At 39.3% G+C, this 26,360-nt stretch overlaps 1 protein-coding gene across 6 annotated transcripts in view; it reads left to right on the top strand.

Annotated features, from left to right (window-relative positions):
* The window catches only part of Ppp2r2a (protein phosphatase 2, regulatory subunit B, alpha), a 59,039-nt gene that overhangs the window by 8,359 nt on the left and 24,320 nt on the right, over positions 1-26,360 (top strand). For 3 of the 6 annotated variants that reach the window (NM_053999.2, XM_087584814.1, XM_087584811.1), the window contains 1 exon segment: positions 24,924-25,021. The exons of 1 other annotated variant lie outside the window; for it this stretch is intronic. In NM_053999.2, the coding sequence (NP_446451.1) occupies positions 24,924-25,021 (98 nt within the window). 6 annotated transcript variants of the gene reach the window in all.

Genomic DNA, 26,360 nt, shown 5'->3' with positions numbered 1-26,360 from the left:
ATAATTTTTAACTTTTAAATATATTTCTAACCTGCATATTTGATAGTCTTAAGCTTTATTTCATAGGGAATTATTTTAGGATAGGATTTTGTTACCTAAAACCTGATTTTATGAAACCTGAATCAAAATGCATTGTATCTTTGCTTCCTGTTTTGGTAGAATTTAGACTTGTTGACTGGTTCTTGGCAAAATATTTTTTCCTCCTCCTGTTCTTCAAGATAGGGTTTCTCTGTGTAAAATAGCCTTGGCTGTCCCAGAACTTGCTCTGTAGACCAGGCTGCTGTCCCTGAACTCAAAGAGATTCACTTGACTGTCTTCCAAGAGCTGGAATTAAAGGCATGCACTACCACCACCTTCTCTTTCTCTGTCTGAGATATCTTCTAGAACCAGGTTTGCTACTGATTGACCTAGTCATCTTCATGGGCCATGCTGCTGCTCTAGAAATTTGCCCGGTAAATAACTTTACTGGCAGTTTGTAGTATCAGAGTTTCTTTGTTGTATTTTTTTTTTTTGAAGATTCATGTATTTATTATATATAAGTACACTGTCGCTCTCTTCAGACACACCAGAAGAGGGCATCAGATCTCATTACAGATAGTTGTGAGCCATCATGTGGTTGCTGGGATTTGAACTCAGGACCTTTAGAAGAGCAGTCAGTCAGTGCTCTTAACCACTGAGCTATCTCTCTAGCTCTCTTTGATGTATTTTAAGGTAATTTTTTTTCTTTTATACGTTTACTGATTACAAGTCTATAAGAAGTAGTGGCTATTAAAAGTGAATTAGCTGCCATTTGTTTCAAGTTTTTAAAATAAATTGAAAATTAAAATTTTATAACCAATTTAAAATCAGTCAAGTCCTTGGAAATGGTGGAATGTGAATGAGGGACATTGCTTGACTCAGTAGGCAAATTGCCTGGTTCTTTAGGATGAGTTGTAAGAATACAGATAATGACATTGTAAGTTAACGCTTTAATGGGAAAATTGAAATGTTGAAGATCGGTATTTGGCTAGCAGTCTCAGTTGTGATTTTCCCTTTTCTTACCTGAGGTGAAGATTGAAATTATAATTGAGTAATTAAGGTGCCTCAGGTTGCTTCCTTAATAGAAGAAAGAAATAAAAACCTGGAGGGCTGGAGAGGTGGCTCAGTAGTTAGTCCAGAGGACCTGGGGCCAATTCCCAGCACCCACATGACAGCTAAAAACTGTCTGTAACTCCTGTTCTAGGGGACCCGTATACAGACATATATACAAGCAAAACACCAATGTACATAAATATACAAATTATTAATAAACCAGGAAGTTTTGACACATACCTTTAATCCCAGCAGTCAAAAGGCAGAGACGGGCAGATCTCTTTGAGTTGGAGGCCAGCCTGGTCTACAAAGTGAGTTCAGGACAACCAAGGCTATTACCCAGAGAAACCCTACATTGAACCAAAAAACCAAGAACAAAACAAAACAAAACAAACAAAAAAAAAAAACCCCAAAAAAACCCAAAAACAAAACCCTGGACACAGATTAGAGTTTTTTCTGTCTATGCCAAGTGTGTAGAAGAGTTGGCCTGGTTGTTAATTAACAACAGCTGCAAGGATTGTTGGACATTTATATAGTACAGGCTCATGGAGTATACATTTATTTATTTTTTCCTCTTTGTTTATTTGTTTTCCCCCAGACAGGGTTTTTCTGGCTAACCCTGGCTGTCCTGGAACTTGCTCTGTAGACCACGCTGGCCTAGTGTTCTTTAATACAGAATTTAAGATAGCAGATTATTTTGTTACTTCCAGTGAGATCCAGCTCCACAGGGTTCTTCCTTTACCTTCCTTGTCTGTATTTGTATCTTTTGTAGAAATGCCTAAAGTAGCCCTGTGCTGTCTTTTGTTAGACTGTAAACATCTGCATCTTAGGTAATGTGAAGCTGGTGAAGTGGCCTGCATTTTGGGGTTTTTATGCTAGATAACAATCTAGTTTTTTGTTTGTGTTTGAGACAGGGTTTCACTGTGTAGTCCTGGCTATTCTGGAGCTTGTTCTGTATCCAGGCTTCTGCATCCCAGAGTGCTGGGGTTAAAGGCGAGCGCTACTACCACCTGGCGTATCTTTTCATTTTTAAAATTATGTTTATGTATATATTGTTCAGTGACTCACATGGTGGAGATTAGAGGACAGCTTGGAGTGTTTTATGTGGGTCCCTGGGGATTGACTACAGATTAGCAGTGGGAAGAGTCTTAACTACTGAGCTATCTCACTGGTCTTACTTTTTTTGTATTTGGAGATGCTGTCTCATTCTGTTGCCCAGGCTGGCCCAGAACTCATAGCAGTCTGCCTCCTGCTTCTGCTTTCCAATGTGCTGAGATGACTGGCTTGAGCCATTCTTCCTGGACCATTGCTTTATATGTATTCATTGGTTAATCTTCACAAAAGCCCTGTGAAATAAGCAGACCACATTGAGAAGGTTAATGTATTAACTGTAATCTTGGGCAAGTAGAGCCACTAAGATACTTATCTTGTCTTCATTTTCCTAATGCAATTTCATTTCAAATGCTGATCTCCAACCTGAGCTCTGTGGCTGTACCTGTAATCACAGCATTCTGGAGATTTGGGGCCAGAGAGACTGTGAGTTTGAGGCTATTGTAGGATACAGAGCAAGACCCTGTCAAAAAAGGACAAGTTGATCCTGTTTTAATTCAGATTGTTTTTAATTTAGTCAATTTATTTTAGTAGATTTAATTTAATTTAGTAGATGTTCAAGATGTTCAGCCTTGCCCCTCCCGAGTACTAGGAATATAGGCCACCATGAACATGCCTGGGCTTTTCTGCTTGTTTTGCTTGGTGTTTACAATGCAGTTTATTTTAGGGGAAGCCGACACCAGTATGACACCTTGAACTGAGGACCTTGCATATACAAGGCAAGCATTCTACTGCGGACCCCCAGCCCATACTTTTGTTTTGATATTATTTCAGTTTGGGCATTTACTGAATTTTCTGCTAATGTTATTTTGAAAAAGATATGAACTCTAGACGGGTTAGAATTCTTTATGAAGCTTTTAATGACGAATGTAAGTTTGTATGTGTTTATACACAGTCATTTTTCTGGTCAGAATTTATAACCACTGTGAAAATAGTTGTTACTAAGTCTTATTGCTCTCAGTGTATGGTTTGGCAACCTCTAAACTCATTGAAAACATTTATGAATTTAAAGTATTTTCATAATACTATACATTACAATGAATTTGCCTTCTATACTGTGTTGTTTATAGCAATGGTGAGAAAGATGTGTCAGTCTGTAGGAGTCTTGGTTGGTGTTAATCAGTGCAGTGGCACCAGCATTACTAGTGGTCACAGTAACCTCAGTAACACATTGGAGCCACTGAGAGCATGATGAGGATGAGGATGATATCTTTTGAGACAGAGTCTCTATGTAGTCTTGACTGGACTTGAACTCAGATCACAGTTCACCTGCCTCTGCCTCCTCCCAAGTGCTAGGAGTAATGGTGTGCACCACCACACCCAGCTAGAACTGACCAGTTCTTCAGAACACCCTTGGCACAGCAGTAAGAAGTGTTACTTTCGGCTTGAATACCTGGCAGATAAAAGTTTTATTACAAAATGGAAAACACCAAAAGCATTTCTGCAGCAGGGTAAGGCGTATACTATGTAAGGAAGAGCTTTGGTAAAGCTCTTTACAGAGCTGGCTGCTCTCTTTGTTTTATTTTACTTTAAAGAGCTGACAGCATACATTTAATCCCTGAAGCAGGCAGATCTCTATGAGTTTGAGGCTAGCCTGGTCTACATAGCAAGTTTTACACCAGCCAGGGTTAAAAGTAAAGAACTAATAAATGGTGCAGGCCAGCAAGACTAAACTTGGAGAGTGGAGTAGGAGGATCAGGAGTTGGAGGCCACCTTGGGCTGCAGAGTTTACAGCAGTTTGGGCTATGGGCTTTGTGAATGCCTATGTCCAAAAGAAAAAAAGAAAAGGAAAAAAAAAAAAAGAAAGACCTGACAGGGAGTAGTTATTGAATTATTGAATCATGGATATTTGGTTTTCTCAGATGAGCATTGAACCTGTTGATGTAATAGTATTTGTTGACAATGGTAAAATTTGAGTTTTCAAGCAAAAGTTGGGGTTTTGGAAAATGTGTATGTCATCATGGACTTGACAGTTTCAGATTTTCAAAGGCCTTTCCGATGAAATCAGTAGTACTAACATTGTGTAATGAATTGTGTCAGTGCTTTGGAAAATCTGCATGTCTAAGTAATGTGTTACAGGTGACCAGTGCATGAGGTGTTAGAAGCATTTGTTGAAGCAAGTATAAGCAAGGGCTTTGGGACTGAGGATGCAGGCCACTGCGCTCTTTTCAGGTTACAGAGCTCTAAGAAACTACTGCCTGTCGGGCTAGAGAGATGCTTTTCCAGGGGTTCTGAGTTCAGATTCTCAGCAACCACACAGTGGCTTACAACCATCTCTAATGAGATCTGATGCCTTCTTCTGGGGTGCATAAAGACAGTATACTTGTATATAGATAGATAGATAGATAGATAGATAGATAGATAGATAGATAGATAGAATCCTAAAAAAAAAAAAACAAAAACAAAAAAACCAAAAACTATCACCTGTCAAATTTGACTGTAGTGCTATCACTACCTACCCACCTCAAGACTATTAAATAATATTCTTCCCTTATCAGCCACATTGCTACATGAGGCTGTTTTTTTCCCTCCCAGAAAATGCAGCTGATTGTCATGTCATGAGAATCTTGTTAAAGCAGGCCAGGCACTGAAGAGATTTGCAGCAGTGTAAACCACCAGCTCAAATTTGTCTCTTTTTTTTTGTTTTGAGACTGGTTGTAAACTTTGATCCTCTGCCTCAAATTACCAAATATTGATATTATAGGTGTGTGCTGCCACATCTTGTTTATAACGTGAATGACTTGATTGCTTGCTGGATGGATGGATGGATGGATGGATGGATGGATGGATGGATGGGTCTCATCATGTAATCCTGGCTGGCCCTTGAACTCTCTTATGTAGGACTGGTTGGCCTCTAAAAGCAGAAGATCTGCCTGCCTCTCCCGGTCTCCCAAGAGATGGCTTAAAGGTGTTTCAACCAAGCCCAGCTCTACCTTTTTGAGACAGGGTCTCACTGAATTTTGAGCGTACTGATTGACTTCAGAAGAGGGAATACAGTAGAGTTTAATCAATAATGGCTCACTAGGTATAGAAAAACACCACAGGGTTTAAGAGCACTTAGGTCTATCCAAATCAGGCAGTTTGTGACAGGAGTCATAAACACTTTTTAAAACACACGCACACACACTTTTAAACAGGGTTTCATGATTGTACTTGATTACCCTTGAATGTGCTAGACCAGGCTGCTCTCAGACATCTGGATTAAAAGTGTGCTCCACCAAGTTTGGGTATTTAACTTTTGAGCCAGAGTCTTCATTTTAGTTGTCTGAACTGACCTGGAACTCAGTATTTGGTTTAGACAGCTCTATGGCCGTCCCCCTGCCTCCACTTCCTGAATGATGGGATGCTGTACCTCTGCTTTAAACTAGTTCTGTCTTTGCATGCATATTGCAGGGGTATTTTAGTTATGATAGCGTTTATACCACTTAACCCCATTTGAGATAATCTGTCATTGTAGCTAGGGCTGATCTTGAATTTACTGTGAACCTCAGGCTGGCCTCTAGTTTAACTGATACTCCTGCTTCAGCTTCCCTAGTACTGGGGTTACAAATGAGCTTCCCTATACTGGCTAAGAGAATATTCTTTCTTAAGAATACTGATTTAAGCTAGGTGGTGTCAGTACATACATGCCTTTAATCCCCAGCAGTCGGGAAACAGAAGCAGTGGATCTCTTGAGTTAAGAGAGGAGACCAGCTTGACCTACAGATTGAGTTCTGGGATAGCCAGGGCTTCACAAAGAAACCCTGTCTTGGAAAACATAGAAAAGGAGAGAAAGAATACTGGCTTTAATATTAGTGGCATGAATCTTTAGGTACTAGTGTTGACAGGTTTAGTGTCAGCTGTTCCCTCTGCTATCTGCTTTGTCTCAACAACAGAAATAGTACAGGAATATATTGACTTGAACTATGTGTACATTTCATAATTTCATTCTGAGAGAGAAGGGGAAGAGAGAGTGTGTTAGTTAGTTAGTTAAAACTCCACAGTGTTCTGTATTAAGAAAGAAAAATATGGGGACTAAAGAGATGGTTCAGCAGTTAAGAGCACTGGCTGCTCTTCCAGAGGACCCAGCTTCAATTCCCAGCAACCACATGGTAGCTCACAACTATCTGTAATGGGATCTGATACCTCTTCTGGAAGGCATGAAGAAAGCGACAGTGTACATGAAAATAAATAAATAGATCTTTAAAAAAAGAAAGAAAGAAAAATATGGCTGACGGTATAACCCTGGGAGAACACTTGGTGTGTGTATGTGTGGCTCTGTGTTTATCCCTATTACTGCAAGAGAGACAGACATTCAGAGAAAAATGAAACTATGTAAAGAGGATTTTTTTTTGTGCGTGGTAATTTTAAATTTTTCTAAAGTTCTGGGAATGTTAGCTTTGAGCAGCATTGCTTCTGAGAACTTGCTCTTCTGCAGCTGTTGCTCTTCTGCAGACGACACATAGAAGTGCTTTGGTGTGGGCTTGTGTCGTCTTTCTTCTGTTTTGTTTTTCCAGTTTGCCTCAAGGTAAGATAAAGGTCCAAATTGCTGACTATAGTTAGATTTCTAAAGGGGATAGAAGGACTCTTCTGTATTTTCTGTTGACTACTAGGATGGTAAGATTGTTGAAAAGAACAGGCTATTGTATGTAGTAAGTAAAGAAAACAGCATGGGAATGATTGTTACTGGGATCATTTACTAACAGCACAGTGAATTCCTCGAGTGAAATACTTTTGTCTCTGCCTTTGTCTTTCTGTCCTCTTTCTTGAACCTGGGGTCATAATGCTTGTTAGGCACTTATACTGAGTTTAAGCCTAACCTGGTGATGTCTTCAGAACTTTTAGTTTAGTTTGGTTTGGTTTTTTGAGACAGGGTTTCACTGTGCAGCCCTGCCTGTCCTCTGCCTTCCAGGTTCTAGAACTAAAGGCGTGAACCTGACTCCATAACTTTTTAAAGGTTTATTTATTTATGTGAGTACACTGTAGCTGTCATCAGACACATCAGAAGAGGGCATCAGATCCTATTACAGATAGTTACCATGTGGTTGCTGGGAATTGAACTCAGGACCACTGGAAGAGCAGTCAATGCTCTTAACCACTGAGCCATCTCTTCCCCCAAACTTTTGATCCCATAAACATTGAAGCTCCATGGAAGATGGTGGTCCTACATCACTACAATGGAGGCTCACCATTGTACTTAACTACTTAAGACACCTCAAGTAAAGGCAACCAAGCAGCCTTTTGTGTGAGACAGGGTGAGACAGGTAGCTTTGGTTGTCTTGGAACTTGCTATGTAGATCTAGCTGGCCTCCCAAATGCTGCCATAAAAGCACACCTGCTTCAAGCAGTCTCTTATGATTGGTTTATTAAACTCACATAGATCAGGTTGGTCTCCAATTCATAATTCTCTGTTTATGTCTCTTAAGGGACCTGGTACAGGGAAAGAACAGACTCCTGAAGGTTGTCCTTTGACTGCCTTTCAGTCTGTGACACACATGCACCACATATATGCACACTAAATAATTACGGTTCGATAAATGTAAAATGTCTGCTAAGTGTTAAAGGAAACAGCTAACGTTAGCCTGTTTCCCTGTAGCACTTTTTAGCTATGAACTCATACAGTGTCATCTCTCGAATTTTAGACATGTCTATTAACATCTGGGTCTTTTCTGTTGTGAACATATATTTCATAAAATACATGCTTTGCATTATGCTAAGTCACGTTTGAATGATAAGTGGCTGTAGTTGTATGTCTAACTGGTATATTTAGTGTAGACATTTGGGTTGAGAATTATTTATTTTAGTTAAAAACTTTTTTTGAGACAAAATTTTATGTAACTCAGGCTAACCTCAAACTTAACTAGTATTCAAAGATAACTTTGATGACTTTCTGATCCTCTTGTTTAACCACTACCAAGAGTGCAGGAACTACAGGGATATATCACACCATACTTGGTTCATATAGTTCCTAACACTTTATTTAGGATATATTTATTAAGAAATACGATTGTTGGATCAATACATCTTTTTTTATGACTTCTGATTCATAGTGACAATTTGCCTTAGGACATTGGGGTTGGTTTTCTTTGTTGGGAGGGGGTCAGCTTTGGTTTTCATCTATCAGTGACTGATGGTGTCTATCTCCTGACCTTAATAATATGTATCATGATATTAACCATATAGCAGCATCGTTTCTGGGTTTCTTTTCTTTTCTTTTTTTTTTAATGGGTGCTTACATAGCAGTTCAGCGAACAAGTATGTTCAGTATGTGAGAATAGGTTTCTAAATAAAGTAATTTTGAATAGGTAGAAAGGAAGTCAGGTGAACAAACACTTAGGTAGTCTAAAATTAAGTAAAGGTTTCTATGGTCCTTACTGCTAGTCAAAAGGTTAAATGCAATGATGTCTAGTATAGGCACATGATGAGCATTCAAGAAGCTTAGTTGGTGTAGCTCAGTTGTTAATATTAACAGACTGCCATCTAACAGCAATCTTCTTGAGTTTTTTGAAGATTTTGCTTTTCTTTTTATAGGTATGAATGTTTTACTTGCATGTTTGTTTGCAAAATGTGCCAGAAGAGGGTGTCAGGTACTCTGGAAGTAGACTTATGTGGGTGCTAGGATTCCAACCCTGGTCTTCTGAAGAGTCTGCTGAGTCATCTTTTCAACTGAGTAATAGAAGAATCTTAAAGGCATATTCTAATGCTCAACTCAAGATCACTTAGTTGTTTGGAACACAGGAAATACCTGTTGCTTTCATAAGTATTGCTTGCCTTGGCTGGGTTAGGAGATTGGGAAAGTAAGCCAAGAATATTGATCGTATCAGAGTTGAAGTTAGGCAGTGAAGTGGCACTTTGACTGTTTGGGTAGTCTAAAATTAAATGTTTAGTAACAAAAGTTCAAGTGTGGTCATATTTTTTGAGGAAGAGTTGCTCTAAGCAGAGGTTGGGAGTTGTGTGGTATTGACCCTAATTGCTGCAGGTTTTAGAAAAAAGTCATGCCTGAAACTTCCCTTGCTACTCAAGATAATAGTGGAAATGGTACATAGTCGCTTTTCTGTCTTCCTCAGGAAAGAATATGGTCAATACTTATCTCAGGTCTTTTGCCAGAACCTTCTAGACTGATGAATATATTTAATGTCCTTAGGAAATCTACAGATGTTTGAGGAGCTTAGACAACAAATTGCATTGCCAGTGAGCATTTCATATCCCTCCCCCCTTTTTAAATTCAGAGTCTTTATGTGGATATGCTTGGGGGTAAGAATCCACCTTTGATTCTTCATTTGGGTCCAGGGTTGTGCAATTTGAACATTGCAGGGGCATCACTGCTGCTGCTTGCTGCCAGAGAGACTGGGTATGCTCTGGTTTTGTTTTGTTTTGTTTTTCTAGGGGAAGGGAGTTCTATTATGAAAATAACAATTCTTTTACTTTGTTTCTGAGTGGATCCATTGTGCTGAAAATTGTTGTAGACAATTGCCAGGGAATTCTTTTTAGGTATTAAACACAGTGGGCAAACTTGGAATGGGGAGCTTTGTACTGGCCTTAAGTATACAGTCATTTCTAGATTAAACTCAAGTTTAGTTGAGGTTGTATCTTGCTGTTTAGTCAGGGTTGCTTATGCTAGATTATGTTCTAATGTGAGAATGAATTTAACAAAATCTTATTTGTTTAATTTTAATTGTCCTTTCACAATTTCATTTGAATATATGACATTTTTGTCATTTATCCTTCCTATTACCTTCTCATCCCATTGTGTTCAACCCTTCCTTCCCAGGGAGTTCACCCTTTTATTTCCATTTTTTTTTTGTTGTTTACTTCCTTGTTTTTGTGACTCACTGAGTTTAATTTAATTAGAGTTGCTTTTATGATCAGATATTGTTTATTATAGTTAAGTCAGAATATTCCTGTAGCCCAGGGTAGACTTGAACTATTTTTTCGCCCACGTTGGCTTGGATCTTTTGGCAGTCTTCCTCCTCAGCCCCTTAAGTACTGGAGTTACAGGTGTGAACTACGATGCTGGTTCACGGGCCTGTTCTTTACTGGCATCTTTCTGTTGTCCTGTTGAGTAGCAACCATCTTTGACAAGGTCTTCTCTTTCAAAGCATCTAATCTTAGATTTAGTTTTGGTTCATTTTCTTTTTTGTACATAGTTTGAAGTGAACAATTTTTTGACTTTGACCTATCCTTGAAATTCTTCTCTGACTTCTAAAGTGTTGGCTTATGTTTTCATATTTGTAAAATACATGTCATACAGCTGTTTTTCACAAATCAGCCATGGTATTTTATCACAGCAGTAGAAACCCTAACTACAATAGCAACTATTTTCATAGCAATCTTCCTTCACTTATAGGGTATATTATTATTTCATGCACACTCAGACAGCAGATTATTCAACAGAGATTACTGGTAAAGGACTTATATCAGCAGATTCAAGTTCAAGGTCAAATTCCTTAGTTATTTCACATAATAAAAATATTTTTGTTTGAATTAGGATTTAATAACATTCATACTGCTATCAGAAGCAGGAAGCAAATAGTAAAAGAATTAATAGTTCTGAGTAAAAGTTAGGAAAATTCTCCCCAAAAGTAGAGCAAAAAAGGGAGACAAGGGGGAATCAAATCAGTCTAGAATCCCAGAGATGTGTTAGAGGCTCTCCAGAAAGAACAAATGTTAGAGAAAAGGAGAAAACAGGCAGAATTTACAAGTTGAGAAGGTCCACCTTGTACCACCATCTCAATTACAGAGAATAACAAGAGCATACCACTTAGAAAGGAAGAAACCCAACGAGGATAGCACCAAGATCTTCAGCTCCTGAAATGCATCAGAAGCACCACCAACAAAAGCAGTGTCTTCCAGAAGCCAGGGAAAAGTGAACAAGCCGTGTCAGGCTGTGCAGCACCCTAAACCTGAAGCGAGCCAACTATGTCCAGTCTGTAGCACTCAGGGCTCATAGTGAATGAATGGAGCCTCCCCACAGACGGAGGTCTGTGTTGTGTGGGGTTGTCAAGAGTGAACTTTATAGATGACAGCAGTTACGTTCCCTTTTCCCAGTAGCTCTAGGTTTGTGAGAAGGATACAGAACTGTCAACCAGCAGCACGACGGTATAGGCGCTCATTATTCTCCGCTCCTCTACCTTCTTTTCCCAGGAAACTGAGTGCTCGTCACAGAACTTAAGATAGCAGTTTATTCTGTTACTTCCAGTGAGATCCAGCTCCACAGGGTTCTGCCTTTACCTTCCTTGTCTGTATTTGTATCTTTTGTAGAAATGCCTAAAGGAGCCCTATACTGTCTTTTGTTAGACCGTAAACATAGAATCTGCATCTTTGGTAATGGCTATCTTTAGGAAGGTGAGGCCTGAGGTAAAGGACTTGTATATTCTGTAGGGAAGCTTTTTAGTTATTTAACCCTAACTAAATATTTTGTTTTGTGAGCTAGAATACACTTGGTAATTTAAGATTTGCTCTCAAGTATTTACACATTGCACAGCACTAGGTACACCTATCACAGCGTGGTGTTGTGGGGACCTCTGCTCAGCAGTGATGACTATGCACCCTGCTGAGTAGTTCTGCCTATCTCTGCCTCCCTTTGTGACTATAGTTACTGTTGAAGAGTAACTGAGCTTACTGAGTTTTGTAATTTGCAATGTTAGAATTCAGTTACAGGGGCTAGAGTGGTTCCGAGCATGGACCAGTGTTGGATTCTCACCAGTTACCAGCAGTGCAGCATGCGACAATCTAACTCCAGTCCCAGGGATCTGACTCCCTTCTGGCCTCCATGTAACTCCATACATGCAGTATACAGACATACATGTAGGCAACACATACACAGACAGGGTTTCTCTGTAGCTCTGGCTCACAAACTTTTTAAAATTAAAAAAACAGCAATAAAGCTGCTAAGAAGTGGAGATTGTAGTGCAGTAGGATTGCTGCAAAGTTCAAGGCTACTGTTGGTTATATGATAAATTAGTTGACTACCAGGCCAGCCAGGGCTATATACTAAAACTCTGTCTCAGGAAATAGTTTATTACTATTTAAACGTATTGCTAAGTTTAAATTGCTTTGTGGAGTTTTTGTGACAGTTTATGTGGTCTAGGCTGCTTGTGACTTGTAATTCTCTTCCCTTAGACCAATGATAGTAGGGTTATACATGTATGTTACCACACCTGGCCTAAACTAGTGTTTTGAATTGACTTTGTTGACACTGAAGTTTTAGAATTCAGCAGTTAGTAAAATTACCATAGAAGAAAATACCCTGGGAATTACTGATATAGGTGAAAACATTGTTTTCTTCAAAAGTAGAATTAGACTAATTAGGTAGAAAAACTAATACACATTTCCTATCACTTTTTATCAAAACAGGCTTTGAAAGAACGTGCAAAGTACCTTATTTAAGCAATAGCAGAATTGACTTGTGGTAGTGAATTGTGATCTAAACCCATGTGTTAAAACAAACAGACATTCTGAAATGTCCAACAAGCATAATAGGGAGAGTTCAGTATCCTTGGAAACCCTGGAAGAGTGCCCTAACTAAGCTGTGAGAAGCACTTGGCAGGTACAAACTAGTAGCTGGAAAAAATGACATTGCTGACTGTTTTAGTGTTTGTTTACAGGGTTGAGAACCCCCTGGAGAGTAAGAGAAGGGACCTGTATTCATTGGCCTGAGTAGAAATGACAGTGGACTATAGGATAATGGCTAGATTAATGAGTATTTTGTATTTTGAAACAGGGATTAAAAATCAAATAGCCTGAGATCTGGGACTGTAACTAAATGGTAGAATGTCTGCCTCATAGGTCTGGGGAGGACCTGTGTTAGGTGCTCTTAAACAGCGGCAACACATACACAAACCTGGGCACACTGGGGGTCGGGGAGGCAGGGAGGCAGCTAGGGCTGGAGGAGAGAATCTTACTTAACCTTGAAGCTCAAAGATGAAACTTAACTGCTCTAGGCAGTTCCCTCTTTAAGTTGTAGCGTTGCTACCTGGCCATGAAGTTCTTAACTGTTTTTGTATGCTGACCAAGGAGCTGTAGTAGGCATCCTCTAAGATGCCTCCAATGGGTACTGCCCTCTGGTGTTCTGGTCTTTTTGTAAGTTTCTCACTTGAATATGACAGGCCTAGCAACTGGCTCTTACAAGCATGATGGAAGTGATGACATACACTTACAGATGAGGCAACCCAAAGGGTTTAGGCTGCTCCCTTTCATTTTCCTGACCTGCTACCATGATTGTGAACTTTGCTTGAATCCATGTGGCAGAGAACTGCTATCTCAGGTAAGCATCCAGGAAAACTGATGCCTGACAGCAGACATGGGAGTGAGTCTGTAGTTGATACCTACATAATTTTCCTCTGGAGGGAGCATCCTCTCATCTAACAACCAAAAAAATAAGGCCACAGGAAACAATAGTTTTTATTTTGAAGATACTAATCCAGTGGTGTTACACAGAAAATCTCCATGTTACCAAGTCTAAAATTAAGGCCCCATTGCTCATATCTTTCTAAGTTCTTTTAAATGTAGCTTATCACTACTGCTTTTCCAAAACACTGTCTGCTTAGCTTGTGGAAAAACATTCCACCTTACCAGCAGCCCCCTTGTCCAGTCATCTCTTCATGTGGTTCCTGCTCAGCTGCCAAGGATAGGAGAGCCTTAAGGCTCTTAACCCACAATCCTGGTTTTCTTTGCCTATCCCACAAGAAAATCACCTTGAAGTGTCACATGACTTTAAGTGCCCTCTGTAAACTACTGCCAAATCTGTCTAGCTGCCGATACAACATTTTGCTCAAATACCCAGGGAGAGATGTGCAGATGGACTACAGCTTTCTTCGTTTTCTCCTGCTGGCTTTCTTTTTACAACCTTGTTACTGCTCTTTGGTTGTCCGTCCGTCTGTCCATCGTGTTTCTGTCAGGGCTGCCTTCAGAAAGCATTCTGCTGCTGCCAGCCAGCTCTGACTCTTCTCATCCCTTGCTTAGTAAGACCACATTCACAGTTAGCACTTGAAAACATAACTTCCTTTGAAAAATATAATGGAGACAAGGAATTGAATTTTGAGTATAGTTGCAGACTAGGTCAGGAAATGACTACCTGACTTTTACTTAAGCAAATTGAGGTTGGGGATTTAGCTCAGTGGTAGAGCGTTTGCCTAGGAAGCGCAAGGCCCTGGGTTCGGTCCCCAGCTCCGAAAAAAAAACCAAAAAACAAACAAACAAACAAACAAGCAAATTGAGAGGAAAAGAAATTTTTAAAAAGATACAAGCAGAAAGGATTTACTGAAATTGCCTTTCTCCCTTTTGTTTGGCTCTTCAGTGTCTCAGGCTAACCTAGAAGACCCTTTACAGGAAGTGCCTATCTTAAGTGTTGGGAGTGTGGTATTTATATTGCTATTTTTATAAAGGTATGTGAGGTGTTCCTTTTGACTAAGGGCTTGTAAGGAAGTCAGTGGTGTAATCTTTTGGATTAGTTATCCAGTAGACCTTTTGTCTTTACAGTATATTTGCTCTTTAGATGCTGTTAAATGGAGCTTGTGAGTCAAATATCTGCCTCTTAGAGGTGAGGCATTTGAGCCAGGGGGAAGACCTGGACAGTTTTCTTGATTTCTTGATGTTTATCTTTACTTTATGCACATGCTTGGCTGAAGATTTGTTCATATCTGGCCTCTTGGCTTAAGGTTTTTCATCTGTTAAGCCTGTGTATTAATGTAAACAAGTTTACATGTTTGTGGTGGGAATTAAATGCTAGTTAGTACATTGCGTGAAGCGTACTATAGCACAGCACTGCCCTAGCTCTGACTACAGGGTTGCTTACTAGAATTTCTGAGCACCTCTGCCTTGGTCTCTTATCTGCTCTCCTTTCTCCTGATTCCCAGTCTTCTGTGTTGCAGCTGACGGAGCACAAGCTGACTGGGTTGTTGTTAGTTAAAATTCAGTGTTCTGTCTTTGGATGTTAGAGTAAGGCCTGTAAAAAATTTTATAACATAATCTAAATGTCTCTTTAGTCTCCTCATTAAATTTCTTATGTGTTTGTAACCTATGAGAAATCAAATTTGAATTTCAAAGAATGTATTCAAGTGCCTGTGGAAGTCAGATGTGAGTGTGAGTGTTGGATCCTTTGGAACTGGAGTTATGCATGGTTGTAGGTCCTTAAAGCCATCTCTTCAGACTTAAAAGACCTTTCTTTTGTTTTTAATTTCAAAATTAAAAACCTCTAGATACTTTTGTGTGTTTTCAGTGCATGGAATATTTTAGTTTTCAACCATTTAAATATATAAAAATTGCCATATGTGGTGGCTCGTGGGCTTTAATCTTGGCAGAGGCAGGCAAATTTCTTGTGTTCTATGCCAGTCTGGTCCGCATAGTCCATTTCAGCCCAACCATGACCACACACTAAGACCCTATCTCAGAAGTGAAAGTAGAAACACCCTCAGTTGGTGACTAAGGTGCCTATAGGTGTGGAGTTTGGTTTGTTTGCATAAATAACAGAAGAAGTGTTTGTATCACCGTCATCAGTATTACTGGTGATTTCAAACTGGGTCGCACTCAGTAGCCCTTTCTGGCCTGTGGTTTGCTATGTAGACCAGGTTGGTGGCAAACTTGTAGCACCCATTTTTGTTGGTAAGATTAAGGTATGAGCCATCACTCCTGGTTTGGATCAAGCAATTGGGATAATTTAATTTGTAGAGCTAAGTTATTGGACATCCCGTGAAGATAGTGTCTTAACTTTGGGTTTAGAATGATCAGCGTATAGCTCTCTCCTTGTAACTTATAAAAGCAATTCCACATTGAGGTTTGCCTGTTAAAATCATAGCTTGGAGGCTAATGTATTAGCAGCTGTTTCTCTTTGTTGCGCGAAGTTGTTCTCTTTGTTGTTAATTGCATTATATTTATCCGAACATGATACCAGGAACACTTTATTAAGGGAGACTGGGTCCAGATCACTTCTCTGGAAAACACTTTTTGGTCCCCCAGTTCTCATGGGAACAGTACAATGTAGGTTTTCCCTGAGCATGGACAGCCAATGGTTTCTGTTGAGCTTATAAGAAACCATAGTCCTTTTCACTGAGTTGGGTTGAGGAAAGCCAGGGACATTTTGTTCCATGCAGACTTTTCTGTAATTTAGTTGGGAATCACGTTAAACTTGGGGTGATATTTTAGCCAAAAGACAGTTGGAATCCTGACTGCGACCAGCTGTGACATAGGCCCAAGCTCTGTATGTATGTGAAGTGACAGAGCAAGGCAGTTGTGATACTGTTACTTGCTTAGGCTTTAGGCTTAGTGAACTAAAGTAGACTATTTGGAAACAAAGGCCAAAGCTATGTTGACCGTAATACCGTAGGGACAGTTAATATTTTATTTTATTTTGCTGTTTATAAAGGGTCTCACTATGTAATGCTGGCTGGGCTACAACCCTGTAGGTAGAGCAGGTTGTCCTTGAACTCATGTTTGCCTGCCTGTTTTGTCTCCTTAGTGCTGAGGTTAAGGAGCCTCTTAAGAGACTAGGGTAAGCTTCCTCCTCTAGGTCATAAGATAATGGCCAAGTAGGAATCAGACAGTCTTACTTTATGTCTGTTTTCTGTGCCTGTTCAGCACGAATGCAATCCTGGGATATTGTAGATCTCAGTCCTTGAGTGGTTTCCTGATTAGAACCTAGGAAGACAAAAGCATCTTTGTCTTTAAAAAGTATGCCAACCATCTCATTCTGTCCGTGCCCCGACGTGAAGACAGTGGAAACACTGGTTTGTGCTGCTCTGAATACAACAGGGAGTCAACAGTGGGGGAAGCATTTGCCTCCAGATGCTTACCACCACGTCTTCTTTCTGCCTCTTAAGTAAAAGGGGAATGAATGAATGGTTTTTAGTCAATGCCAAGTGGGAAGTCTGAAGTTGGGTGGAAGAAAGAAATAGTATGGCCTTTTGTCAGGGGTTTATTTTTGAAGGGAAGAGGTTTCCAAAGGACATTATTAAGTTGAACCTGCTCTACATGGCACAGTGTATGTTGCTCCAACAAAGCAGATCTGTATGGGTTTAGCAGCTTGACCTTGGGAAGGATATTGAGGACTTTGAGCTCCCTCTAGAGGACAACAGCCTAAAAAAGAGCCTCCTGAAGTTCTTTAGAGAAAGAACCTGAAGGTAGCCTTCCCTTTCAAGTAATTTACTGCTTTACGAATGCATTATCTTCCTCTTCTTGTGTTAGGAATCAGATAGGACCTAACGCCTCACAAGTGTTAAGTTTCACTCAGTCTGAGCATTCCCTCATAGTATGGAGACACCAGTTTTTCTGAAAAAAAAAAAAATCCATTTAGTCATGTCTAAATAGCTATTTGAGGCCAAGGAAAAGATGGTGAAAATGGATTGTGCCTTTTAATCAGAATATAAGTATGTAACAAGCTTTGAGTCTTGAACAGACCTTGGAAAATGAACAGATAAACAGATAAGTCTCTCTTCTTGCTCCACCTCTCCAAAGTCTGGAAAGAACAAGTACTAGAAGATTAACAAGATGATGAGCCAAGGTATAGGCTTGTGCCTAATTAACTATGTTATGCCTAGTTAGACATGTGAATGAGCTGACACTGACCTGCCTAAGCTTCAGAGCCTAGCTGACTGCTGAGCAGTTTGCTCCAGGACAAGAGTACTAGTGGTCACATGTTCTGAGGTGCATTGTTTTATAGCTTTTATTATGGTTTATCCTATTCTTTGTCTATTCCTCTTTGCAGAGCTTGTATGGATTCGGTCATTTTAAAATGCAGTTATAAAATGAAACATTAATTTTGTGCTAATTTGAATAAAACTTTGTGACACATACATGTTTGTGTATGTATGTGCACATGTACATGCTTGTGGAGGTCACTGGTTGAAGTCAAATGTCTTCTTCATGTTCACTTTATGTGGTGCTGGATAGCGAATCCAGGACCTCATACATGCTAGGCAAGCAGTCCACAGCCGAGTTACAGTTCCCACTTTTGTTTTTAAGTTCTAGCATTGTTTTTTTTTTTTTTCTTTTAAGTATGAAGGGATATGGATGGTGAAAGCATGCCAAAAGGATGCAAAAGCCAACCCTGGAGGCCTTTAATGGCTAAATATATAATAATTGGAATAGAGTGAAATTATCTTTAAATTTTAACAAAACATATACCTGTGAGGACACAAATGGGGAAACTATCTTTTGATGCAGAGCCACTTTTCAAAGAACTTTAAGCTTCCTCCAACCCCCTCAAATTTAGACTGCACCTTCCTAAGTACAATTCGGGGGGGCCTGGGAGTAACTTTCCATGGGAAAAACCTTAGATGACCAGAGAATGGACTATATATCATGGGCATTTCTACTCTCACCACTAGGAGAATGTACCATAGCAATACTGTGACATAAATGGTGTGCTAACATTTGTGATTTGCCTGCCAGGAACCCACAATTGGCAGCATTACCATTTAAAAAATAAATTTCACAGTCTCAGATTGAGGGATTTCCTGTTGTCCAGGACTCCCAAATTCATCAAGACAAGGCAGTCTGAGAAACTCATAGGTCAAGGAAAGTAATGAGACTGGACAAAGGTTTGGAATGGAAAAGGCACAAAGAGGGGGCTGGAGACATGGCTCAGTGGTTAAAAGCACTGACTGCTCTTCCAGAGGTCCTGAGTTCAATTCCCAGCAACCACATGGTGACTCACAACCATCTGTAATGGGATCCGATGCCCTCTTCTAGTGCTTCCGAAGATGGTATACTAATATAAATAAAAAATATAAAAAAAAAAAAGAAAAGAAAAGGCACAAAGAGGAAACTGAAGAACAGGACTCAAGTTCATTTAAAATGTGCAAGCTGTTTCCTTATCTATGACAAATACACCATAGCAGTGTGAGGTGTGAATAGTGGTGCCATTAGATGAGGTGTCTACAGGGACTCTGTATCATCCGTGTGACCTTCTATAAAGCTAAAGCTGGGGGGAAAGTTTCTGGAAGAGTCTTGGTCTCCATCAGCTTCTGCTGTTTTTGTTAAATGTTTGAAAAGTGAATCACCTGCTAGTCTGTGTATTAGTGTTTACAGTTAAGCAACAGCAGGCTGGCTGTTCTGCAGAAAAGTGAGGGAAAACCTATGTATGGTACTTTGAGTGTAGTTTGTCTCCCAGGGGTTTGTGTTCTGCCTATATATGCTCCCCCAAGTGTGAGCATGTGAGAAATGAACTGCGCTGTACGGAACATTGTGGTCATGTTCTTGAAGACCCTAGGTCAGTGAAGTATATGAACTCCAGGTTTTCTAACAGAAAGCCATGGTCCTAGGAAAAATTGGATAGTGCTTGCAGATGTATGGCCCTTTCAAGCCTTTAACTTTCCATATCAGAAGCTTCCTAATAAAACCATAGTATTTTTCTCCAGCCACTATACTCTTGTTCCTGCTAGATCGGTTGGGATACCTGTTAAATATTTCAAAGCATATGCTCTGTGAAAGACAAATCCAATCCTGAACAAAGAAACCACTGCCTATTGGTAGAGCAGAGCTGGGACCATATCCTTGTCTTTTGCCATCCTCTAGTGGTTAGTGACTTGCTGGGCGTTGTTGAGCTTGGTGAAGGGAAGGAGCGAGAGAGCCTGGCAGCCTGAAGATGGGATAGCTAGGGATGCAGATGATAGTGAGTGTTTGAATCCATTACTTTAAACATCAGCAATGTAAAGTTATGAAAGTGAAACTTGAACGACTGCTAATACTTGCAGAATACTATATGCCTTAGGTATACCCCTGACAACTTTAAATCCAGAAAACATGGTAACAAGTAAGTGAAATATCACATTAGGATTGTAGAAATGCCTGGGATAGGATTCCAGTGTCTGGATTTTATTACTTTCCGTGACAAACTTATTTTCACATGGTAAACTTAACTCTCTTGATTGTACAGTGTTACAAGCTTTGATTATCACACCTGGTACACTAAGCACTGAGTCACACCAGGAGCTCTAGACCCTCTGTAGTGTGCATCTCATCCCTGACTCTAGCAACTTGTTTCAACCTCTTAGGCCATTTGCATCTAGCTTTGTTGACTTAGCCCAGGGCGTATCCGGCTATTGCTTATATCAGTAGTTGTTCCTTCTTACTGTGACAGTTCATGTATGGTGTCTAGTTTTTTAGTTTTTGTTTTACCTGGTGAGATTGCTTAGTCAACATGATAATAAGAGTTTTAAGGGATGATAAAAGGCTTGTTTTGGCTTATGGTATGGTTTGAGGAGATACAGTTTCATGCCAGGGAAGGCAATGGTGGATAGTAATCCTGTGTCCACAGTCAGGAATCAAAGCCTACATTGCCCCTCCCCTGGTTTTATTTTGCTTGAGACCACAACCCCTGAGATGGTTGCCACCCGTGGGTCTTCCTTCTCAGCTAAACTACTCTCAAAACAGAAGACACGAGGAGCCATGTTTCCTAGGTGCCAACAGATGTGGTCAGGTTCACACTGAAGATTCCCCATGACAGTGCTGAAGTCCTGGACACCCCCTGTGCGTTTGCAGTGTTGTGTGCCTATACAGTATGGCTAAGTGATGACTGTTCCGTCAGCAGATTATTACTGCCTTTTGATTTCTTATTTAGTTATTTGAGGAGTATTTAAGAATATCTTGGTGTTCCCATGGAAATGATATGGTTATAGCTTCCATTTCTTACTGTTTCCCTGTCTAAGCTCTGGTAATTTGTTTTTAGTTTCCTGATATTGTCCTAACAGTATCAGACCGCTTTTGTAAATTCTAGAAAACTGGTTTTATAGGCAGCTTTCTGATACAAACCTACCTGTTGGTACCGAGATCTTCAATCATACAATACCCTCTGCTGAGTTATTAAATAACACTAGTTCTCAGAAGCATGATTATCTTCCCTTGATGTTTATGAGATTTAAAGGTACAATTAAAGATGTATAGCAGCTGGGAACATGGTTCAGCATGAGCTTGACTTTTACTTTGTATTTCGAAGTACAGCTTGCAGGACCCTACAACCAGATGGCTAGACACACTTCAGCAGTTTATCCAAGTGACTCTTCCCTTTATTTGTGCTCACTCACCTAATGGGCGGGTGCCTGTGTGCTAGACAGTCATTCCTAAGTTCAACGTAAGGCATCTCTACATATTCATTTGGTCTTTATGTGCTAGGATTGGTTTTTGTCTTTTATATTTCTCCTTTGGCATCATTATTATCATTTGTTTGGTTTTTGAGGCAGGGTTTATCTGTGTAGCTCTGGCTGTCCTGGTACTCTGTAGACCAGGCTGGCCTTGAATTCATAGAGATCCTTGTGCCTCTGCCTCCCAAGTGCTGGGGTTAAAGATCTACGCCAGCACCACCTGGAATTATTTATTATTTTTAACAGGGTAATTGTGTACTGTAGTCTAGAACTCACCATGTAGACCAGGCTGACCTCAAACAACCCCTGCTTTTGTCATTCTACCTTATTTCTGAGATGGTATTTTTCACCTAGAGCTCATCAAGATAGGCATTTGACCCATGAACTATCTAGCTGACTCCTTGCTAGTTTTGTGAATGTGTGTCTGTTTTCTTTTTCTATTTTTAAACATTTGTTAAATCTTTATGAATATATTGTTCTTCTCGTAGAGGTGAAATTTAGAATGTGTAATCATTCAGTGCCCTTGATACCTTTAATGTAGTGGGTGCTTTGTTAAGTGCTTAGACATTGCTCAGTCATTACTAAGGTATAAAACTGTTTGGTTCGGGCTGGAGAGATGGCTCAGTGGTTAAGAGCACTGACTGCTCTTCCAGAGGTCCTGAGTTCAATTCCCAGCAACCACATGATGGCTCACAACCATCTGTAATAGGATCCAGTACCTTCTTCTGGTGTGTCTGAGGACAACTACAGTGTTTCATATACCTAAAATAAATAAATATTTTTTAAAAAAACCTGTTTAGTTCTAGGTGCTTTGTTGAATATAGATACTTTGTCAGGGTGTGAGCGAAGCAGCAAATTCATTATTTAGTCAGTATTCCTTTACCTTCAATCCATAATTAATAGAATCCTGTGCTGCTCCTGAGACCATATGGCTGCTAAATTTGAATCTTGGCCTTGATTCTTGACACTTGTATGTAGTATCATCCCCTTTCACATACTTGATAATATCTAGAGTTTTCCATTGTTTCTTTATAAGTGGAAATTGAAAAACTGTATAGTTAGTGCTATGAATAGGATAAAGATATATTTAATGCTCACTTGGTATACTGTAGTTCCGTATATCTCTGTCCATTAATGTGCTTAGAGTCATTTTTATATATAACTAATTTTATTTTATTAATGTTCAATTCTTTTTATTTAAGAACCAAGGTTGTCAGACCTTCTCTGAATTTACTAGCTAATCGGCTAGTAAATTACCTTTAGTTTTTAGTATTTAGTACTGGGCTCCAGGAAGATGCTTATAAAGAGGGTGGTAGGCCATAATTTTCAACTTGTGACTACAAGTACCTTTCACATTTCTTGTTTATCAGGTATTTAGCACATGCTCAGCTTGCCTCAATTTCAGAAACCTTACATAGCTGTACTGGCTGGTTTCTTTCAGATTTCAAATTCTTTGAAATGCCATTCTCGTTTAAGATTATAAAACCAGTGAGGAAGCAACTGCATTGCCTCTCAGCTCAGAGTTGAAATACAGTGAGAATGATAGGGCTGAGATTTTGGTCTATTAATGGGAAGCATTTGTCACTAATTATTAAACTTTCTATATGCCACAGTGGATGTTTTCCTTTGAGTTTTTTTTTTTTTTTTTTTTTTTTTTTTTTCCGGAGCTGGGGACTGAACCCAGGGCCTTAGGCTTGCTCTACCACTGAGCTAAATCCCCAGCCCCTTCCTTTGAGTTTTAAAAAAGTGTTAAAGTTTGGAATTCTTGGCTATCTGTCTGATCATCTTATCTGTTTATTATGCCACACAAAGGACCTTCAGAAAAGTAGATGACAAGATCAGGCAGGGTAAAAATAGGCCGCTGATGCTGCTGTCAGTCACCCCAACTGTATTCCACCCCCAAAAGAAGTGATTATTTCATCTGCAAAGGGCAAGCCTGGATGGTAATAGTTTAAAGAGGAGATGTTATATTCATAGAATGACTCCATTATAAACTCTGCAATTTGAATTGATGTAAGAACGGAGGAAGCCTTTTAAAGATAATTCTTTTTGTTGCATAATTTTTAAATCCATGTGTCTAAAATTTGCTGAGTGTTAAGTTGATGAATGGGAGGGGGCTTTTCACTTACCCTGTTAGAATGTTCTGAGATTAGTGGGACAGTCTGATTGATTGTAAAATAACATTTTTATTATCCTTAGAAAGATTTCTTTTAAAGGAGTATTTTGATCTTTGTCATTTCTTATTTATGAGATCATAACTCAATGTTTGATACTGGGCAATATGTCACAGTTTAATGATTCTGATTGTGGTATCACGGGGTTGGGGATTTAGCTCAGTGGTAGAGTGCTTGCCTAGGAAGCGCAAGGCCCTGGGTTCGGTCCCCAGCTCCGAAAAAAAGAACCAAAAAAAAAAAAAAAAAAAAAAAAGACAGCCTGATTGTGGTATCACTGCTGTCATTTTTATAAAATATAGAATCTAAAGAGTATACCTTTGTTGGTAGCTTTCATGACATAATTCTGTTTTCAGCCTGTTTGTCATAATGATGTGTATTCTAATTAACTATTTTATTTGTGCCCAAGAGTGTATATGTTACTGACTTTTAAGGATACAACTTGGATTTATGACTTTTAGAATTCCATCAGAAACTATTCTTATATTAAAAATGTTTACTCTCCTATAATGTCTTAGAGTTTTGTTGTTGGTTTTTGTTTGTTTTTCAGACAGGGTCTTATGTAGCAAAGACTGGTCTTGAAGTCCTGATCCTGTCGCCCCTGCCTCCTAAGTATTGAGTTGCTGGCCTGCACTACTACCTTGGTTTCTGTCTGCCTTGATTTTGAAGGTTTTGAGTTTGTATAAACAAGCCTAGCAGCAGAGAGGCATACTTAAGTCTTCCTTCAGAGTTGGATCTATAGTAACCCTTCCAACAAACAAGATCAAAAATGCCATCATGCTCATTAAAAGTATGTAAATAAAGCCAGGTATGGAGGCACGTATCTAACTCCAGCACTCAAGAGGCTGAGTGAGTAGGATAGTAAGTTTGAGGCCAACTTGAGCTACCATGTCTTGGTAAACCAAACCAATAAACAGTATTGTTAGAAGATTAATAAAATAATTATTGTTTGGTGGTATTATCATAAAATGCTTCACGAAGTTCAGGAAGGAAAATAAGTTATAAGGAGTTCAAGACCAGCCCAGGCTACAAGAGACTCCTTTTCCAAACAATCCACTAACTGAGCTTTCAAGATGGTTCAATGGGTAAAGTATTCATAGTGCGAGCCTGGAGACTCTGAAACTGGAAGGAGAGAACCCATTCTGCAGAGTTGCCCTCTGACTTCCACATGCACACAGTGCCTGTTCACCCCTCTACAAGTCACACACACACAGGATTATAATAAATCCAAACAACAGTAACAAATCCCATAAATAGGTGGTTGATTTTTTTTCTTTGCATTCACAAATTAAGTGAAATACTTACAAATCTGGCATTTATTATTATCTTCCTGATTGGATGAATGGCTTTGCGTTGGTTTATTTGGGGGATCCTTTCCCCCAAATGAAAGTGTTTTACAGAAGTATTTAGATCTCTTTGTTTCTGATCCTCATAGATCTAGAATGTTGTTAGGAACATCCTTAGTGAGTTGATGGACAAAAACTGATGCCTTTTTGTTTTTGTTTCAATTATACAGCAGATATAATTTCTACAGTAGAGTTTAATCATTCTGGAGAATTACTAGCCACAGGAGATAAAGGTGGGAGAGTCGTCATCTTTCAACAAGAGCAGGAGGTAAGTACTGACAGTTCAGTGTCTCCTTTTCAGTTTGATCTTGAGACTGGAGGTTGTGCTGGAGAAATCCAGCTTTAACACTGAACCCTGAGTAAATATTTGTCTGTAGATAGCTTATGGTTTCTCTTAGCTCCGTGTGTGTGTGTGTGCGTGTGTGCGCGCGTGCGTGCGTGTGTGCGCGTACGTGCGTGTGTGCGCGTACGTATTTATGCCTCTGTTGCTTTTATTTGAAAACCCATTTTAATTGTAAAAACCTTCAGTTATAGAGGAGGCTAGGAAGTAGTTGATTAATCTGAGACTTAGCCAGAGTTGAAGCCTTCACCCTCAGTAATAAGTTGACCTCTCAAGGCTTAGCTGCTCTGTGTAATTGAGGGTAAGGTTGACTGGAAGAAAATCAGCCAAATTGCTTTATGATCAGTTCATACAAAAACTGTTACTAGCCTTTAAGTGTCTGTGTTGTGCTTGCACCTATGTGAATGTAATTAATGCATCAACCAAGTGCTAGCTTTTAAAATAAGGGTTGTTTGGTTTGGTTTTTTTTTTTTTTTTTTTTTGGATACTGTGTTCCCTTTCCTCTTAAGAATGAAAAATTTAAATACAGAGTTTATAGTTAAATACTATATAAATACTATAGTTAAATACTATTTCAGTTTTGTTTTTCTTAAAATTTATGCACACTTGTAAATCTGATTGACAGATTTTCTCCTAAGAATTTTGTATGGACATGGTTTGTCATACTAGATATTTCCAAGCTTGCTCCAGTCATTTTATGTCAAGGTGTAACCTTTAAGATAATTGGCTTTGAAACACCTGTCCCTGTCTGTCTGTAACATACTCAAAGAATTTAATGTTGATAAATAGCAGGATTTTACAAATGTCTAAATCAAAACACAGGGTAAGGTTTTAAAGGATTGTAAAATTCCTTAAATAAGCAAAGAATCTAGTAATAATACGACTACTTTGCACTTCTATAGCGCCTTTGACCTGAGGATCTCAAAGTGCTTTAGAAACACTAATGAATTAATCCTCACAACACCCCAGTGAGGTAGGTAATTTAATTTTAAAAGAAATGATTAATAGTGTCTGAATAGAAGATGCACAAACACTAAATATGTCTCCTTTAATTTAATCTTTTGTTTAGAAGAAAATAAGAAAAAAAGCCTCAAGGCTTTGCTCGACAAAGAGTAATCTGGTGGGAAGGGAGGCTGAATCAGTTTTCTGTTTCTGGATTTGTTTTGAGCCAAGGTGCAGATATCTCGGACTGGCCTAGAGCTTACTATGTAGCCAAGGATGGCTTTGAACGTCTGATAACCTTGCCTCCACTTCTGGACTGCTGGGG

This window comes from Rattus norvegicus, chromosome 15 (genome assembly GCF_021556685.1).
Source record: "Rattus norvegicus strain SHRSP/BbbUtx chromosome 15, alternate assembly SHRSP_T2T, whole genome shotgun sequence".
In the NCBI taxonomy this organism is placed as follows: Eukaryota; Metazoa; Chordata; class Mammalia; order Rodentia; family Muridae; genus Rattus; species Rattus norvegicus.
The sequence above is the reverse complement of the archived record's forward strand: the minus strand, read 5'-3'. Positions and strand labels throughout refer to the sequence as shown.